The sequence below is a fragment of the Heptranchias perlo genome, chromosome 9, assembly GCF_035084215.1.
Source record: "Heptranchias perlo isolate sHepPer1 chromosome 9, sHepPer1.hap1, whole genome shotgun sequence".
NCBI classification, from domain to species: domain Eukaryota; kingdom Metazoa; phylum Chordata; class Chondrichthyes; order Hexanchiformes; family Hexanchidae; genus Heptranchias; species Heptranchias perlo.
The window spans coordinates 68,332,470-68,353,057 of NC_090333.1; the positions used below are offsets into that span (position 1 = coordinate 68,332,470).

The 20,588-nt window shown below is 39.4% G+C and overlaps 1 protein-coding gene across 4 annotated transcripts in view; it reads left to right on the plus strand.

Moving 5' to 3' along the window:
- suco (SUN domain containing ossification factor) overlaps positions 1–20,588 on the plus strand; it is a 95,817-nt gene that overhangs the window by 43,519 nt on the left and 31,710 nt on the right. For 3 of the 4 annotated variants that reach the window (XM_067990713.1, XM_067990715.1, XM_067990716.1), the window contains 6 exons: positions 7,206–7,273; positions 7,516–7,623; positions 7,930–8,035; positions 10,550–10,570; positions 12,870–12,925; positions 13,803–13,894. In XM_067990713.1, the coding sequence (XP_067846814.1) occupies positions 7,206–7,273; positions 7,516–7,623; positions 7,930–8,035; positions 10,550–10,570; positions 12,870–12,925; positions 13,803–13,894 (451 nt within the window). The remainder of the gene's footprint in view (positions 1–7,205; positions 7,274–7,515; positions 7,624–7,929; positions 8,036–10,549; positions 10,571–12,869; positions 12,926–13,802; positions 13,895–20,588) is intronic. The other variant, XM_067990714.1, reaches the window with a different exon arrangement.

Below are 20,588 nucleotides of genomic sequence, written 5' to 3' on the forward strand. Positions count from 1 at the left end.
TGAGGCACGAGGAAACGGTGAGGCAATGTAGGTTAGCGAGGACTGGGTTGATGGGCAAACAGAACTCAGCAAAGTTTTGGTTCAGTTAGCGTTTATGGAGGATGGGAGGCCTACAAGTAGAATTGAAGTCATTGAGTCTGGAGGTGACAAAGGCATGTCGAAGGGTTTCAGCAGTAGAAGGGCTGAGGTATGTCCAAAGATGGGTGATGGTGTGGTCTTTGTGATGAAGAGACTATATGGAGTCTGAAGCTGAGATCAGGGTTGAGCAGGATGCTGAGGTTGTGAACAGTCTGGTTCAGCCTTAAAGTGTGATCGGGGAGGGGATGGGATAAGTGGCAAGGGAGTGGAGCTTCTGGTATGGGCCAAAGACGAATGATTTGCTCTTAGTGTTGTGCTGGAGAAAGTTAAGATTCGGCCAAAACTGGATGTCAGACAAGCAGTAGATGAGGAAGTGTCGTCGTCAAGGATAGATATCTGTGGAAACTCCAGAGGTGATGCTGTGGGGGTGGGAAATGTATCAATTACTGGAGATGCTTTGGCTCTGTTTGGATAGGTGGGGGTGAAATGATGCAAAGGCAATTCGATAGAGCTGGACAGTGGAGGAGAGGCATTGCAGGATGGCATGGTCGACTGTCAAGAGTTTGAGGAGGGATAAAGCATCGCAGTCATCTTGGTTAGGGTTATTTTGGTACTAAGAAGGTTGGAAGTCCGACTGCAGGGATTTGAACAGAGTTACAAGAGAGATGGCCATGGAGCTGGCAGGCTGTGACTCTTTCAAGGCCTTCCGAGGAAAGGGAATTTGGAGATGGGGCAGTAGTTGGAAAGGACCGAATGGTCAAGTGGGTTTTTTTGAGGAGAGGGGTAATGAAGCAGAGAGGAATTGTGCCTGAGAAGTGAGAGCCATTTGTGTCAGCTAGCAGGAAGAGGAGTTGGATGGTCAGGCATTATGAAGATTGTAGTTCTGTGTGATTTAAATTTGCATCATTAACTTGCAGTGTTAACTGAGGCGAGCAACACTTGGCCTGTTTGCATCTTGATGCAAATCAATACCATTATTTATACTTTTAACTGGAAGTGTATTTTCTCTAGTTGACTGATATTGTGCACACAGTGCTCCGCCCTCCTCCTGAGGGGCATGTCACATTTGTGTATACATCCTACGAGTCCTGATTAGGCTATAGTTTTGTGCACCTGCATAGGAAGAGTCAGCGTGCTGAGTGAGCTAAAGGGTCGAAAGCAAGAAAAATGTAAAAGCCTCCCTCGTGCAAGCATCCATAATGCTTTTGTAGCAGGTATACAAAGACCAGAATCAAGATGCGGACCCGACTCTCAAAACCTTACCTACCAATCAAGTTCAAAGCAGCAGGAGAGAGTCCGCAATTCACCCTGCTGCACACCGCAAGATCACCATGTGATTACAGAGCACCACAGTAAAAACAAAATTATCTAACCCGTCTCGCCTTGATCTTTCAAAATTAGTACTGAACCCTGTGGAACCCCACTGGAAACAGCCTTCCAGTCACAAAAACACCCGTCGACCATTACCCTTTGCTTCCTGCCACTGAGCCAATTTTGGATCCAACTGGTCACTTTCCCTTGGATCCCACAGGCTTTTACTTTTCTTTCCAGTCTGCCAGGTGGGACCTTGTCAAAAGCCTTGCTAAAATCCATGTAGACTACATCAAACACGTTACCCTCATCGACCCTCCTTGTTACCTCCTCAAAAGATTCAATCAAGTCAGTCGGACACGACCTTCCCTTAACAATTCCACGCTGACTGCCCGTGTTTAATCAATGCCTTTCTAAATGACAGTTTATACCATCCCTCAGAATTGTTTCCAATAATTTGCCCACCATCGAGGTAAGGCTGACTGGCCTGTAATTACTCGGTCTATCCTTTTCAAATGTTTTTGAAAATTATGTACCTAGTGGGGTTATACTATTTTCTCCACATTCCTTTGATCAACAATGCTGTTCATTTATCAGGCTGTCTCACCTGATTCCTTATGTTAAAAGGGTAACTGTACAAGCCTGTGCTGCTGCTTGGCTGCCTCACCCACCACAGCTCAAATTAGAAATTTGGGATTACACTGCTTACAATTTAAAATCAAAAAGAATGGTTGGAATTTAGGTCCCTACCTAAAACTAGGAATCAATATATTAAACCTTAAAACACTGAAAAATAAGACACATGGCCTGAAATTTCCAGCAAGATATGCAAAATACACTCCCTTAAAAAACAACTATTACAAAATTGATATCTAACACTGCCCTTCCCTGCCAAAAAAGAGGTGCTTCCCCTCCAGCCTGTTACTGTGACCTACAAAAGGTTGCCATATGAGGAATTGGGAGTAAGAATCCGCAATCCTATCACACTGGCACAGCGAACTGACAACTTAAACCCACTGTTCGATGGGTACCCCATGTAATAATCTTGATTAGAACATATGCTACAGTTGGAGCTGACCTGTAGTGAGTTTACTCAGGCCTTCGAATCTAATATTTTTCTTTGCAACACAAGTCCCAGGTCCAGATGATGCCGGGACTCTAATGTTCCACACACATTGTACTGGCAGCACAAGCTTCCTCCAAAACTCAAAACATTGCATAATTATGCAACAGTACATTTTCCATGGATTTTGGGTCAAGTCTCAGAGTCTTGAGACTGTGAAGGACAAAAAACTAGTAGTAAAGAAATTTGCAGGTTATGCACAGATTTGATAGCAGCAGTAATGATTTGGGCAGAAAATCATTGGTTCACCTAGCCAGCTCTTCCACACCTCCTTCAGGCCTCTTACCATGATTCTAGAATACAGCCCGGTACTCTTTTTTAAAAAAAAGACAGGATCAGTTCTTGTTAAAGAAAAACCTGCCCTGGTTTTCTGTTTCACCACTCTCAATGGTAATCTGTTCCCAATTCTATCACCCTTAGTAAAAAGAGGTTACTTTAAATTGTGAGCAGTGTAATCCCAAATTTCTAATTTGAGCTGCGGTGGGTGAGGCAGCCAAGCAGCAGCACAGGCTTGTACCGTTACCCTTTTAACATAAGGAATCAGGTGAGACAGCCTGATAAATGAACAGCATTGTTGATCAAAGGAATGTGGAGAAAATAGTATAACCCCACTAGGTACATAATTTTCAAAAACATTTGAAAAGGATAGACCGAGTAATTACAGGCCAGTCAGCCTTACCTCGATGGTGGTAAGTTCTTGCTTTTTGTGGTATATAATCAATGATTTAGACCTAAATGTAAGGGGCATGATTAAGAAGTTTGCAGATGACACAAAAATTGGCCATGTGGTTGATAGTGAGGAGGAAAGCTGTAGACTGCAGGAAGATATTAATGGACTGGTCAGGTGGGCAGAAAAGTGGCAAATGGAATTCAATCCAGAGAAGTGTGAGGTAATGCATTTGGGGAGAGCAAACAAGGCAAGGGAATACACAATAAATGGAAGGATACTGAGATGTGAAGAGGAACAGAGGGACCTTGGAGTGCATGTCCACAGATCCCTGAAGGTAGCAGGACAGGTAGGTAAGGTGGTTAAGAAGGCATACGGGATACTTTCCTTCATTAGTTGAGGCATAGAATATAAGAGCAGGGAGGTTATGCTAGAACTGTATAAAACACTAGTTAGGCCACAGCTTGAGTACTGCGTACAGTTTTGGTCACCACGTTACAGGAAAGGTGAAGAGAGGGTATAGAGGAGATTTAAGAGGCTGTTGCCGGGACTGGAGAATTTTAGCTTTGAGGAAAGATTGAATAGGCTGGGGTTGTTTTCTTTGGAACACAGGAGGTTGAGGGGAGATTTAATTGAGGTGTATAAAATTGAGGGACCTAGATAGAGTGGATAGGGAGGACCTATTTCCCTTAGCAGAGGGATCAGTGACCAGGGGACATAGATTTAAAGTAATTGGTAGAAGGATTAAAGGGGAGCTGAGGAGAACTTTTTTCACCCAGAGGGTGGTGGGGGTCTGGAACTCACTGCCTGAAAGGGTGGTAGAGGCAGAAACCCTCAACCCATTTAAAAAGTACTTGGATGTGTACTTGAGGTGTTGTAACCTACAGGGCTACAGACTAAGTGCTGGAAAATGGGATTAAGCTGGATAGCTCTTTTTCGGCTGGCATGGACACGATGGGCGGAATGGCCGCCTTCTGTGCCGTAACTTTCTACGATTCTATGATTTGAACCTTTTTACTGAGCAGAATCTGCAGGCAAATGAACTAGTTGCTAATTTTAGTATAATTACATACAAGTTCAATCATCCCTCTTGTACAGCCTACATACAAATACGGTGGACCACTTGCATCCATTTGATTCAAATTAATCTCCACAATGAGAAGTCATATAATCTTGACATTTAATGAAGTATTAGTCAAGTTATAGAACTTGCAGAATTTGAAATGATTAACCATATTATCAGCACAGTATATCTAGTGCCTTTTTTGATTTCTAATTCACTAAATGAGTGTTCTCAATTTTGACTGAAATTCATGACAATTTGATGGCATTCACTAATGTTACTGTTTTTTGTGCCCTCAGGCAGCTGGGTAGTACTGTGGGTTAGCACACTGTCTCTTGACTTTTTTTGAGACTTGGGTTCAAATCGAGCCTAGAGTGAAATGTTGGGTGTATGTGTCATGGGTGAAATGAGTTTGGGTAGTGTTGATTCAGTTCATCACCAGTGTTAACCCACAACACTTTCACTGACCAGGACAATGAGGATGAAGATGTAAGAAGTAAAAAATATTCACACTGATGCAGGATAAGATGCTCTTTCAAGGTTGAAGGTTAAGACATGGATTGAGCTGAGTGTAACTTACTCTAAATATAACTTGAGCGCATTGGGACATTTTACTATGTTAAAGGCACTATATAAATGCAAGTTGTTGTCGTGTTGTAGTTGGTGTAGGACATTCAGAAGGAGGCCATACCAAAATGGTTGTGATAATTACAGTTTTATTTGGTACACGGCAAGTCAGATTGCTAACAATCTTACCGTCTAAGGCAATAGATACAATAAAAACGGTATTACCCGCTCCTCTGGATAGAGATGCAACCCTGCCTCTTCCTGGCGTTCTTCCTTCGATTCTCTACCACCACTTCTATCTTTCTCCCAGTTTATATCCTGTTTCCCTTCCTGCCATGTCGTCTGATCACCCTGTGGTCCTGGTTCTGTGGCTCCACGATCACTTCTTTCTTGTGTCGTTCACTTAACGACAAACACAAACTCGCCTTTGGATTGTGTAAAGATCGGAATCTCAGTAATCTGCCCTTACTTCCCTTGAACAATAGCCCTCATGCTGTGATCAAATGGCCAACTGCCCGAGCAATCTGATCAAGTGGTCCTCTTATCAATACCTCACAATATGATCAAACCGGTTTCAGTTTACTGTTGCGTCACCCAAAACCTATTAACTGTGTGTTTGCATTCTGCTTGCTTTAAGCTAATACTTTAAAAAATATAATTTTACCATTTACCTGCTTCCTTACACATTATTATTATTATTATAGTGTGTTCATTTGGTTCTAATTTTGTCCCGACTATGACTTCTTCGAACCTGCTTATATTGCCGATTCTTAGCTTTAATATGTGTTAATGTCTTTAATAGAGATGTTTAATAAAGTTATTAAGGAAGTGGTAACAGCGCACTTAGAACATCATAGTATGATTAGGCAGAGTCAACATGGTTTTATGAAAGAGGAATTTTATTTCACGCATCTCGAATTTTTTGAGGCTATAACTAGCAGGTTTGATAAATGGGAACCAGTGGATGTAGTATGTTTGGATTTTCAAAAGGCATTCGATAAGGTGCCATATAAAAGGCTGTTATACAAGGGCTCATGGGGTTGGGGGTAACATATTAGTATGGATACAGGATTGGTTAAATGACAGAAAACAGAGTAGGGATAAATGGGTCATTTTCAGGCCGTCAGGCTGTAACTAATGGGGTGCCACAAGGATCGGTGCTTGGGCCTCAGCTATTTACAATCTATATTAATGACTTAGATGAAGGGACCGAGTGTAATGTATCCAAGTTTGCTGACTATATAAAGCTAAGTGGGAAAGTATGCTGTGAGGAGGATGCAGAGTCTGCAAAGGAATATAGACAGATAGTGAGTGGGCAAGAAGGTGGCAGATGAAGTATAATGTGGGGAAATGTGAGGTTATTCACTTTGGTAGGAAGAATAGAAAAACAATTTTTTAAAATGTTAAACTATTAAATGTTGGTGTTCAGAGAGACTTGGGTGTCCTCGTATAAGAAACACAAAAAGTAAGCAATTAGGAAAGCAAATGGCACGTTGGCCTTTATTGCAAGGGGGTTGGAGTACAAGAGTAAGGAAGTCTTACTACAATTGTACAGGGCATCGGTGAGACCTCACCTGGGATACTGGGTACAGTTTTGGTCTCCTTATCTAAGGAAGGATACACTTGCCTTAGAGGGGTGCAGCGAAGGTTCACTCGATTGATTCCTGGGATGAGAGGGTTGTCCTAAGAGAGGTTGAATAGAATGGGCCTATACTCTGGAGTTTAGAAGAATGAGAGGTTATTGGAACATAAGATTCTGAGTGGGCTTGACAGGATAGATGCTGAGAGGTTGTTTCCCCTGGCTGGAGAGTCTGGAACTAGGGAGCATAATCTCAGGATAAGGGGTCGGCCATTTAAGACTGAGATGAGGAGGAATTTCTTCACTCGGGGTTGTGAATCTTTAGAATTCTCTACCCCATAGGGCTGGGGATGCTGAGTTGTTGAATATGTTCAAGGCTGAGATAGATAGATTTTTGGACTCTATGGGAATTGAGGGATATGGGGATCGGGCAGGAAAGTGGAGTTGAGGTCAAAGATTAGCCATGATCTGATTGAATGGCAGAGCAGGCTCAAGGGGCCATATGGCCTACTCCTCCTATTTCTTATGTTCTCAATAGAATTATTTGGGTCTTCTCCACCTGGCCTACCACTGTCTAATTAGTGTGGAAATGTTATCTCTCTGACCCCTTGTTTTGATGAGCACAAATATTCACCGTAAGTATAAAGGATGGATGAGGTGCAAAACGTCAAACCTCTCTGCATTTTATTTGTGCTTTTTGTCATTTCTGTCAAAAAAATATTGCCTTAGCAATAGGTCAGTAGGGAACATTTTGCACTTGATTATCTATCAGTATAAAAAGTTGAGTACTTAGTGCTTTTACAATTTTGCCTTGCAGAGCAATTCAGCAATTCTAATGGAAAATATGGACTTATACATGTTAAATCCATGTAGCGCCAAGATTTGGTAAGTTGTAAAAAGTTGTAAGTTCCGTAAATTGACTTATGGAAGTTAGCAGTGCTAAGACTCGCTAATTTGTGAAAATAGTATGTGCTTCTAAATTAAATAATTCAGGTGTTTACTAATGCATTGTTCTGACTTTTGATATGGGTTATGCACAGTTGCAGAATACAACAAAAGTCAGTTAGAATGGCTCCTAGTTTTTTTAAAGTTCTTATTACATCTGAATATGACATTCTTGTTTGCAGGTTTGTAATAGAGCTATGTGAACCCATCCAAGTCAGACAGCTTGACATTGCAAACTTTGAGTTATTTTCCTCTACACCAAAGGACTTTCTAGTTTCCATCAGTGACAGGTATATTTTAAAGATTGCACAAAAGATGTGTACAACTATGTTAAATCGATGTAAATGCAGCTGTTGACCACCAAGACAATGTAAATCAATTTAACTCCTGGGGTGGGTAAAATTCAACTTCAGTGTCCGTTACACACCTGTCATATAACGGGTGGCCGATCTGCTACCGCCCATTTTGCCCCCCCCCCCCCCCCCCACTGAAGTTGAATTTTGCCCCCCATTTCTCTGAGTGCAGTTTACACTTAATTTTAAATGGTTTTCTAAATGAGTCACTCTTTTTTGTCTCACCGCTATGTTTATATGCAGGTATCCCACCAATAAATGGGTTAAACTAGGCACATTCCATGCTCTGGATGAAAGAACAGTGCAAAGCTTTCCTTTAGATGAGCAAATGTATGCCAAGTATGTCAAGGTAAAAACAACATTTTTGAAAATGGGGGAAAACTTAAATGGCACTTTACTAGTCATTGAAAGTCTACTCTGGCTTAAGGGACAAATCATTATAATTTAGTTTGGTATTCATTATTTTGTTTTCATGAGTTTCTGACAATATTGCGACCTGCATTATCTAACAGATGTGCAAATAATGTCCAAGTTATTAAGTTGTGCTGCAATGGTACTCAAACTATAAGGTACTGTGTATAATCCTGAATGTTGTACGTAAATATTTGATTAAAATGGTTGCGTTCACTCACATATCGAGCTCAATTCTGCCAATGTTTTGTTTGCCTGTTCGTCAATTGATAACTTCAGTTTAGTTACCATCAGCTGCCTTTTATTCACGATAACCTCTGATCCACATTGCTTTGCTCAAAACCTTTTCTAAGATTGGTTTCAATTGTTCAGTTGCAGGACTCGAGTTAAATGCTCCTTTATCAATTATGTCATGATGAACTCATGCTTAATTCTTTAGTGCCTTGTACATCCTACACCCTATCTTATTAACAATGTTAGTTACCATCTGTAAAGAGTGACTTAGGCACTCATTTTGAAGAATAAAATAAAACTTTGATATTTAATGTCCTAAGAATCTTGTTTCATAAATTTGTTGTGTTCAATGGATTGAAAATGGTTCAAACCACTCTTACTGGAAACCAATTCTTCATTTGTGGTTTATTTGCTTGCTTAATTTTCAACCCAAGGTTACTTTGCTACTACCAGCTCTTGCTTCACTTTTATGGAGTCTTTGGTACTCTTCATAAGCTGCTTTTTACTTTGCCCTTAGAAGATTGCTTGTGCTGCCAGTTCCTGACGCACAAGTCTTGTGCACCCAGAAGGAATGCTAATATAAGCCTACTAGCGACTGGTCTTAACTGAATCTAGGAAGACTCAGTTTAAAAACAAATGGATCTTCTCAGCAGCTGGTCTTGGGGAATCTGGCAAGTTTACACTGCAATTGCTGCTGGGTGCTTGAGACCTGTGCGTTGGGAACTGGCAGTGCGAGCACCCCTCTCGAAGGGCAGTGTAAAAGCAGCTTATATTTTATTTCTCAGAACTGTTCACTCCATATGACCTTTCTCATAGTCATTCACATTAATGCCTAAAGACTTCAAATTTTGAAGTAACTATGCCAAAAAAAAATCTAGGATTTACGGCCCCGAGCTCCAACATATGTAGGAGAGACACGTACACATCAGGCAATTCTCAGATCTGAAAATAGACAATGAAGGTTGATTTGCGTTTGCTAGATTTAATCAATAATCTCAATGCCTGGAAATCTTTCAACAACCCTTCCATGCTCGACAACACATTAACAGTGCATTTAGGACTGTAGACATTCCACCAGAGGGAGCTCTACAACTCTCAGCACCTCCTTTTTAGTGTTCATTAAGTGCATTAAAAGAATCTGTATAAATTTACACAGCAAGCACTATTTAGTGCTCTTGTACATCAAATGATAATACTTTGACTTTTCCCAAGATGAAAAACTACTGTTGGATTGTTTTCAAAACTATCCACAAAAGCTAAAATTTTACACGTGGAGTTCAGTAGGTTATAATTAATGGCTTGATTGAAGATTCTTGTATGGCGGTTGCTTCAGCTAACATTTCCATTTAAGTATTGAATACCGGAAAATATATTTTGTATAGTTGAGCTCTACTGTGATTGTTGCCATCAAAAATGCAATCATTTAATTAATTTATAATTTTTTTTCATTCTTTTGGAGTGCAGACTTCTCTGAGCATTGATGATGATCTTTGATCAACCAAAAGATGTACTTCTGTAGGGCAGGGCTAGCACTTTGTTCCCATGTACCTTTTTTCCTCCCTCCTGTAAAATGGAGCACTCCAGTACCATACAGTGATTTCCTTGTCAACTCAGCAAGACTCCCTTGGTAAAAGGATGGGAGCTTTGAGTGTTAGTTGATTTGAACTTGCAATCCTCTGGTTTGGAGTCTCTATTGTGATGTATTGGCTAAGGATTTCTCCTTCAGCATAAAGACCCTTTTTATGAAAACTAATGCTTGCAGGAACTATGTTGTAGCTTAATAAATGGCTGAAGATCTTTGAAATTACTAAAATATTGTGTTTTTGCTGATATAAAATGAAGTGGAAAGTAGTATAATACAGTATATACAAGGCTGGAAATATCCTGCAAGGCCTTCAAAAATAAATGAAACTTTGGTTCCACAAAACTTTTAAATATCATCTTAAAAAATCTATGGCTCCAAATTTTTCAGTCGCTTCACTATTGAGTCAATTATTGGTTTCTGTTTTATTTTAAGATTTCTAAATATCTAGATACGTGTTTTGCCACTTATTTTGACATTTCTTTCTTTAAATTCTTTAGAGCACGATACTTGGAGAAAAATTGACTTTTGAAAAATTTGAAAATAATCGTACTATGTGAGCTTGTAGCATGTAGTGATCTATCTTGACTGTTACTACTCTTACTGACATCCTTTTCTCCCGTTCTCTTGCTTCAGATGTTCATCAAATACATAAAGGTTAGCATTATTAGAAGTTAATCACTGGGGTTGGGCATTTTCTTTTGGGAGACACTGCAAGCATGCATGAAGTACAGCATTGCATGCCTTTATTAATAAAGTAACATGCATTGGCAAAATAAACTTGCTCAATTAAATTTTTCTTTAATCCCAACACTACTGCAAGTGAGGAAATTTAGATTATTGTGCTGTTTCCATCACTGACTATTAATTTATTGTCTTAATTCCCTGAAAGCACTTGGATGACGTTTGGTGAATATCTAATAAGTATGGTCCTTTCAATGAATTAGATAAGCTCCCAGCCATAGTAAGTTGCTACTAATGTTTACATGCTATGACTGGAGCTTCAGCACACAGGATTGTGTGCTTGATGTGTGAAGTCCTCCTTGTGTTGAAACAACTAATACATTTTAGTGGTACTTAATGTTGCCAGTATTGGTATGATATGGAATTTAATAATTTTTATTTCCATATGGAAATCTCTGGAAACCACCAAAACCCAAGTTTCCAATTTTAAAAATGAATTTGATTTATGGCTTCACTTTTTAGTGTGCCATTCAAGACTACGCATTTAAAAAAAAAAATAGCTCCAGTCAAACTGAAAATAGCCATTAGGCACCATTGTATCAAACAGTTGTTGCATGACTCAATGACTGACTTGCTGGACAGTTAAAAATTAGTGACAATCAGTACTGTAGCCTCTGCTTTGACATTTGTCAATATGTGCACCAGTAAAAAGTTGAATTGTCACACAGCTGGTTCAATTTTAAGCCTCGTAAAAAGTGAAGTTTAATTCTTTTGACCATTGTTTATATCTTTTTAACAGAAAATGTTTTTGAGGATTTTACTAACTCAGGTTTTTAAGTACCAAGTGTGTCTAAATACTAAAGCATTGTTTCAGTACCTATTGGATTTTCATCAAACTTGAGTCCTTTATGGTCATTAGCTTTCAAGTTCCTTTTAAAAAAAAGCCATTCTGAGAACCAGTAAGGCACCTGAATATACTTTGCTAACATTCAAGGACAGTATTTACAACCATATAACATATAACAATGTTTCTGTGCTCCTCTTGCTAAATTGTGTTTCAGTAAGCTTGTTTTTTGAAAGGAATCACATATGTATGTTTTTCACACACCCTGAATTCTTAATTTAAACATGTTTAATTACATTAGCCATTTGATAAATGATTTAATCTCATCAGGCTGGGTTCCCTTAAAAATGAGCATGTGGAACCTCACCATACCTGAAATACCATGTAAAATGAAAACTGAATCATACTAAGCTTCTATAAATTGTTTGCAATTGTGATCTCATAAGAATGTAAGAAATAGGAGCAGGAGTAGGCCATACGGCCCCTCGAGCCTGCTCTGCTATTCAATAAGAGCATGGCTGATCTTCGGCCTCAACCCATATCCCATGATTCCCTTAGTCTAAAAATCTATTGATCTCCGTCTTGAATATACTCAACGACTGAGCATCCACAGCCCTCTGGGATAGAGAATTCCAAAGATTCACGACCTTCTGAGTGAAGAAATTCCTCCTCATCTCAGTCCTAAATGACCTTGTCCTTTGTATACATCTGATTTCTGATATATACAAAGTTTTCAATGATCTGTAGCCGGTTGAAAGCCAAGTTGTTTTAATATTGTAGATAAACCATATAGCCCTAAGCGCATTATTGAATTAATACTTGCCATGGCTCATTAAACCCAAGTCTTACCGCTTCCAATGAGTTGATTTTGATTTCTTTTGAGTGTTTCTTGCCTTGTTTGCATCTAAGTGTAGTGGATGATTGAGGTCAGTAGCAAAGGCCTTTTGTGGCTCAGACATGGATATTTGAGTTTCTAAATTTCCCTCTATTAAGCAATTCTGGATGTCATTGTTGCTTGGCTTTGTAGGTAAAGGTGTAAAGAAATCTTGTGCCCTTTTTGAACAAGAACGTGCAGCTTTATAAAATGGCATTTTTCAGATGTTTTACTTCACACATTAAATTAGTAAACCTCTTTACGCACATTTATTACATTTGCAAGTTGTAAGACTGATTTATTACAAATATTTTATCTCCTGCAATTTTTTTCCTAAATTTTATATTTCACAAGTTCCAATGTTTGCACTTGAAACGTAACATTCCAATACTTTCCTATTTTACAATGTTATTTCTATATACTTCATTATTATCTCTGATTGTTTACTTTGTGAATGATTTCCAAAATAACTTGCACCCACATTTTTCTCCTAACTCATGTAGTTAAATTGTTGGCTGATGGCTTATGTTAATTCAGTATTTGCCCTTTTGTAGGTGGAATTAGTATCGCACTTTGGGTCAGAGCACTTTTGTCCCCTTAGTCTCATAAGGTAAGATTATCGTTGAGATTACTGATTGTATAAACCAGTATTATTTTTTTATTAAAGGGCACATTTCCAACCAGTGTCTTACCCAAAGACCACTCCCTAGAATGTTATAGCAGAGTGGAACAATGGTTAGCATCTGATTTCATTTCCATTGTTGGCAATTGCCAAATGGAAGTCAGATATTTTCCTGCAGGAAGAACAAAAGAACTAACAAAAATGCAGTAGTTTTGTTTGTCTAAGATTGGCTTGCTGGCTGTCCTTTTTTAAAATCCAGTTACAATGCATAGAGTTTAGCCTGCAGTAAAATCAAACCAAACAAACCATGTCCCAGCCAAATATGCCACAAATGTTGATGATTCAAACTGTGTGAGGGAGGAACCAAGCTGCTTTTCAACAAACAGACAGGAATTTGTTCAGTTAGATGTAAGACGGTCAATTATTTTTGAATCCAAGTGTCAGCTATGAAAATCCAAAAAAGCCAAGCTGATTGGAACAGGGTTTGCTGCTTGTTATCCAAGGCATATTACTGAAAGCTTACCTAGATCTCCGGACTCTGATAGATACATATGAAGGATGCAAAAGAATTAGAGTAGAAAGAGTAGGAAAAAATCCCCAAAATATAACAACAAACAATCGTTTTATTAAATAGTTCTATTAGAGCTCTTTTATTTGCTTTATGGAAGCTGGGATAATGATGCTTCTTTCCTGTAGCATTTTCTCCTTTCCTTCTGCTGGAGAGCATGAAAGGGAGAGAGAACAGGCAAAGGTGTAAAGAAATCTTGTGCCCTTTTTGATAAATGCATTTTAAAAGTAGATAAGGGTGGCTTATTGGCACCCTATTCCTTTTGCAATAGAAATAATGGCGAACATTTTTGTACAGGGTGTTTGGTACCAGCATGGTGGAGGAATATGAAGAAATTGCTGAATCGCAGTACAATACGGAACGCCTAGAATACCTTGATGAAGATTATGGTATGGGTTTTTTAAATGTTATTTTCTCTGTCCATAGCGACTGTTGCTGTTGGCTACCTTTAGCTGGAAGGTGTCAAAGGAAAGCAGTGCATTGTTCCATGACATCTGCCAATATAACGTCATGTGTGTATTGCTGTCAATAGTTTTTGCAGGGTGAAATTGCAACATGTAGTCTTCTGCTCTTCCTCCCCGTAGTCTGGAACATCCCATTGCTGTGGGGTGCTTTACCTACTGGTCTGGTCACGGACCTCCAAAATTTAGCAGACACGGCAGGCAAATTGAAATGATAAGCATTACGTGAGCTTGAGCACATTGGCCTCTGGCAGTGAAGTAATTGTACTGAGAATTTGTAAATTAGATGTGCATGAAATGATTTAGGACCTCATAATTACCATGCTGTAATTGTCATTGTTCAAAATTGTTTTATATACTTTGACGAACTGAAAAAATTTGCAGGCACTTGTTTAATTGCACACAAAGGTATTTCATAACGTGAGGAAATTATTTCTGCAATGCAGAAAATCTGCAGGTTGAGTAGAAATGCAAGGATAAATGAATTCTCCACAATTATCAGATAGTCCTGTAATTCACAGTAAAATGGCTTTCAATTTGTCTTTGTCTAGTCAGATGTATTCTTTGAACATTCTATAAAGTATTAGATGATTCAGGTATTTTGTGGCTGATCTGAGAATTTTGTGTGTACAATTAAGTTATTAGTAAGATCCTATTTAACAATTTACTTTTCAAATTGTACCATATTAAATCTTTAAGCCCAACAAACCCAGCAAAGAGCTCTTCATCTGAGGAAAGCAATCTAAAATTATTGAAAATGGAAAATTTTTGGGAACGGAATGGGGAGGGCAAGGAAGGAATACTTCATGAAAAGCAATTTTGGGCAGCTGCATGATATACCCTGTTGAATGTCATAATTCAAACAAGAATGTATGGGTTCAACTCCTACCCTATGTTACTATTTCCATTTAAATTTTCATCCCCCCCCCCCCCCCCAAAAAAAAAGATTGCCAACTTTTGAATAATTGGATACAGCAATAAGTGAAGGCACAAGGTGCCTACTTGGTTGGAGAGGGTGAATTTGTCATTTGTTCTATTTTTGGTTAGACTTCAGCCACAAAGACACAGTGGATACAAATCTCTAGTCCCTTCCCTAAACTGTCAGCTACAGTCCATGTGCATAGGGCAGGAGGTTATTTGGGCAAGAAAATGTGCTGAGTATGATGGAGTATAAACATGCTGTCAAAGTGGATTGATGTGACGCTAGTTTGTTCTCAAACCAATGAGCTCCCAATTTCAGCTGTGTGGAGAATTGGCCAGCAGATGCCTGCCTGCCAACCCTCCACAAGGTGGGACATAAAACTGGAAGGCGATTCATCTCTGCTGCTTTTACTCGCCTCCTAGTGGCTGATTCCAAGTGACCGAGATCCTATACTTTCTTGGTTGCATTTGGTGCATGCTCGAGGAGAGAAATAAAGGGAGTTTCTCAAATTAAAAGACAAACTCTTTCATTATCCGTGACTAGACGTTTTATATTTGAAAAACCCATCTGATGTAAGATGCAACTGAAATGTTTGGTAGTTGTTTTCCCCACTGATGTTTCTTTACAACTGTTTCAGTTGCCCTCTTTCCTTCTCCATCCACCTTTATTAAATTTAAAAAAATGTTCATGTCTTCACAGTGTACCCTTTCTCCATTAATCTATATTTTAATTAAAATAGATGGTTTCTTGCCGCTAATAGTGGCTATAAATGAGATTTACCTACAATAGATATGGATATATTAACTATTAAAAGAAAATCTAGAATTTAATGACCACTTTAAATTAACATTCACAGAACACAAGTCTGAGAGTAGGTCAATCCTATGATTAACAATCATAGACATTGGTAGCTTGATTCATGTTTGATTTAAGCCAACAGGTATAGAGCATTATTTTTTTAAAGAAAGAACAAACTTGCCTTTAAATATTCTTTCATAACTTCAGGATACCCCAAAGCACTTCACAGACAATGATGTCACTGTTGTGATGTAGGGAAACACGGCAGCCAGTTTGCACACAGCAAGGTCCCACAAACAGCAATGAGATAAATGATTAGATGTTGGTTATGGGATAAATATTGTCCAGGGCACTGGGAGATCTCACCTTTTTTTCATATAGTGCCATGGGATCTTTTGCATCCATATGAAAGCAAGTGGGTATTGGTATAATCTTTCATTTGAAAGATAAACATAGTGAGAGAGGGAGTATTAAGGGGATTAGCCTCTTTGAAAGCAGATAAATCACCAGGGCCGGATGAAATGTATCCCAGGCTGTTAAAAGAAGCAAGAGAGGAAATAGTGGAGGCTTTGACCATCATTTTCCAATCCTCGATACAGGCGTGGTGCTGGAGGATTGCAGGACTGCTAACATTGTACCGTTGTTTTAAAAAGGGAGTGAGGGATAGACTGAGTAATTACAGGCCAGTCAGTCTAGGTGGGCAAATTATTGGAATCAATTCTGAGGGACAGGATAAACCATCACTTAGAAAGGCACAGAGTAATCAAAGACAGTCAGCATGGATTTGTTAAGGAAAGGTCGTGTCTGACTAACTTGATTGAATTTTCTGAGATGGTAACAAGGAGGGTAGATGTAGTCTTTATGAATTTTAGCAAGGCTTTTGACAAGGTCCCACATGGTAGACTGGTCAAAAAAATACAAGACCATGGGATCCAAGGGAAAGTTTCAGGAAGCAAAGAGTAATCGGGTGTTGTGACTGGAAGGATATTTCCATTGGGGATCCACAGGGCTCAGTACTAGGGTCCCTTGCTTTTTGTGGTATAAAAGATTTGGACTTAATCATGCATCTTACATTTAAGAAGTTTGCAGATGATGCAAAAATTGGCCGTGTGGTTGATAGTGAGGAGGAAGGCTGTAGACTGCACGAAGATATTAATGGACTGGTCAGGTAGGCAGAAAAGTGACAAATGGAATTCAATCCAGAGAAATTTGAGGTAATGCATTTGGGAAGGGCAAACAAGGCTAGGGAATACACAATAAATGGGAGGATACTGAGGTGCAGAGGAAGTGAGGGACCTTGGAGTGCATGTCCACAGATCCTTGAAGGTAGCAGGACACGTAGATAAGATGGTTAAGAAGGCATATGGAATACTTTCCTTTATTAGCTGGGCATAATGTAAGAGCAGGGAGGTTATGCTGGAAAAGTATAAAACACTAGTTAGGCCACGGCTTGAGTACTGAGTACAGTTCTGATCACCATGTTACAGGAAAGGTGTAGAGAGTGTTCAGAGGATATTTGAGGATGTTACCAGGACTGGAGAATTTTAGCTATGAGGAAAGATTGGATAGGCTGGGGTTGTTTTCCTTGGAGCAGAGGAGGCTGAGGGGTGATTAATTGAGGTGTATAAAATTATGAGGGGTCTAGATAGAGTGGATAGGAAGGACCAATTTTCCTTAGCAGAGAGGTCAATAACCAGGGGGCATAGATTTAAAGTGATTGATAGAAGGATTAGAGGGGAAGTGAGGAAAAATGTTTTCGCCCAGAGGGTTGTGGGGGTCTGGAACTCACTGCCTGAAAGGGTGGTAGAGGCAGAAACCCTCAACTCATTTTAAAAAGTACCTGGATGTACACCTGAAGCGCCGTAACCTACATGCTGGAAACTAGGATTAGGCTGGGTGGCTCATTTTCGGCCGGCGCAGACATGATGGGCCGAATGGCCTCCTTCTGTGCCATAAATTTTCTATGCTTCTACAACACCAACAATACAGTACTGAGGGAGTGCTGCACTGAAGTGTCAGCCGAGACTCTCCCAAGTCTCTGGAGTGACTGAGGCGAGAGTGCTACCAATGAGCCAAGGATGACCTCAATTTAGTTAAGACGCAAGCTAGCAATAACTGAAATAACATGGCACTGAATTTAATTCTACAAGTCCTGCCCTAAGAATTCATGCAGGTTAGGAAGTCCCATCTACATTAAATGGCAAAGTCTTGGTCGCTAAAGTGACCTTTATTTTTATTTTTATTTTTCTGTTGTCACTGAACAGAATGAAATGATTAACCAACCATTTGTAATAGAGAAGGAAAGAAATGTATGTTGAAGGAAAGTATTGTGTTCCAGAATTGCAGCACTCATTGGTTTTATATACAGTTTTAAGCTGATGATTGTACAGTGCCAATGGCTATTGAAAGCAAGAGAGTCTTTAGATTTGCTTTCCCAGCTCAATTGCAATGTGATTTATAAGTTAATATATTGTACCTTATTCTTGCAAAGTAGCGCCTGTATATCAAGTTTTAGCGATGCAAAGCCTTAAAAAAAAACCACAGGATGTTTTTCTGGACTGTTGACTTTCTGTAAGAATGCATTGTTTTATGTTGTCCCATAAAATACCACACAAATCATATACTTTTTATTATGGTGAGTGAAGGCAAAACAAAAATATTCCTAGAAATTTAATTACTTCTTCTCTTCCACTCCCCACCACCATTTTGTAAACAATTATTTTTGTGGTGAGGCTCGCTTGCCTAATCGCTGTCTTACTCAGTCAAAGTCCATTTTCAAGCTTCCTTAAATTTAGATAAAGATTCAAGTAGGGTGCTGGTGGAAAATTTGGTATTGGAGAAGGGCTTTCAAAGAATGACCACTATGTGGTGAGTGAGAATGTATAACTTGAATAAAGGTTCTAGCTCTGCAAAGGAGTCTTTCAAAAGTAAAATACAGTACATGTGTGCATAACAATTTCCTGCTTGAGTTCTTAGTTACTATTGCAATGCCAATAATCGATTCTCTTTTAGATGCTGAGCTAAATACCAATTATGAATTTAAACAGTGGGCCCAAAGTACTTCAATAAGAAATAGCTGATATTGTATGAAGGTTGTTCTTTGGGCAGCTGAAATTACTATGCAAATGGTGCTCCTTTCCCCTTCAAACAAAGTCTTCCACACACACAATCCAAAAAGTAGGAAGTTGGGTTAAAGCTCAAATTAGAGGAATGCTAGCATAAAGACCTGCACATTTATGTTTTGTAGTTGGATCTAGCCTATCATATTGAGGTTTTAGTGCTGACAAAAGATATGGGGACAACCCATTACCTTCAATACCCATTTATCTACAATAGGAACATAGGAACAGGAGTAGGCCATTCAGCCCCTCGTGCCTGCTCCGCCATTTGATAAGATCATGGCTGAGCTGTGATCTAACTCCATATACCCGCCTTTGGCCCATATCCCTTAATACCTTTGGTAGCCAAAAAGCTATCTATCTCAGATTTAAATTTAGCAATTGAGCTAGTATCAATTGCCGTTTGCGGAAGAGAGTTCCAAACTTCTACAACCCTTTGTAGAAATATTTTCTAATCTAGCTCCTGAAAGGTCTGGCTCTAATTTTTAGACTGTGCCCCCTACTCTCTCAAATCCCCAACCAGCGGAAATAATTTCTCTCTCTCCACCCTATCTGTTCCCCTTAATATCTTATAAACTTTGATCAGATCACCCCCTAACCTTCAAAACTCCAGAGAATACAGCCCCAATTTGTGTAATCTCTCCTCGTAACTTAACCCTTGAAGTCCGGGTATCATTCCAGTAAACCTACGCTGCACTGCCTCCGAGGCCAATATGTTCTTCCGAAGGTGCGGTGCCCAGAACTGCTCACAGTACTCCCAGGTGCGGTCTAACCAGGATTTTGTATAGCTGCAGCATAACTTCTGCTCCCTTGTACTCTAGTCCTCTCGATATAAAGGCCAGCATTCCATTAGCCTTGTTGATTAGTTTCTGCACCTGTTCATGACACTTCAGTGATCTATGTACCTGAACCCCTAGGTCCCTTTGGACATCCACTGTTTTTAACTTTTAGAAAGTGCCCTGTTCTATGCTTTTTTGATCCAAAGTGGATGACTTCACATTTGTCTACATTGAATTCCAATAGGTAGGGATATATTAATTTTTTTAAAACTTGTTTAAAAAATTAATTTAAAAAAATCATAAGATTCTGAGGGGGCTTGACATGGTAGCTGCTGAGAGGTTGTTTCCCTTGGCTGGAGAGTCTAGAACTAGGGGGCATAGTCTCAGGATACGTGGTTGGCCTTTTAAGACTGAGATGAGGAGGAATTTCTTCACTTGAGGTTGTGAATCTTTGGAATTCTCTACCCCAAAGGGCTGTGGAGTATATTCAAGGCTGAGATGGATAGATTTTTGGACTCTAGGGGAATCAAGGGATATGGCGATAGGGCAGGAAAGTGGAGTTGAGGTCGAAGATCAGCCATGATTTTATTGAATGACGGAGCAGGCTCAAGGGGCTGAATGGTCTATTCCTGCTCCTATTTCTTATGTTCTTAGAACTTAATGACAATATTAAATTAATAGTGGCACCAAAAACAAATCTGACAGTGTAGCCTTTGGCTGTTTTGACCACAACACCCACCTATGTAGTGCCCATTATTTTGAGAGGCTAATCCCACTTTGTAGAAAGCAGTGGATTCAGTAATGTGCTTTGAAAGTCACTACTTACTGATCGGAATGACCCGTTAGTGATTTTCATAGGGTAGGGAAATGAGCTTATTTGAACAGTGCAGTTTGATTTTGATTCAAAAAAACTGCAGTTTTCTTTTCTCTTCTTTTCTGTTTGTGCTTGGTTTTTGGCAGTGTGCGGTTGCGCTGTTTTCCAGAGATTCAGAATTGAGTCTGGC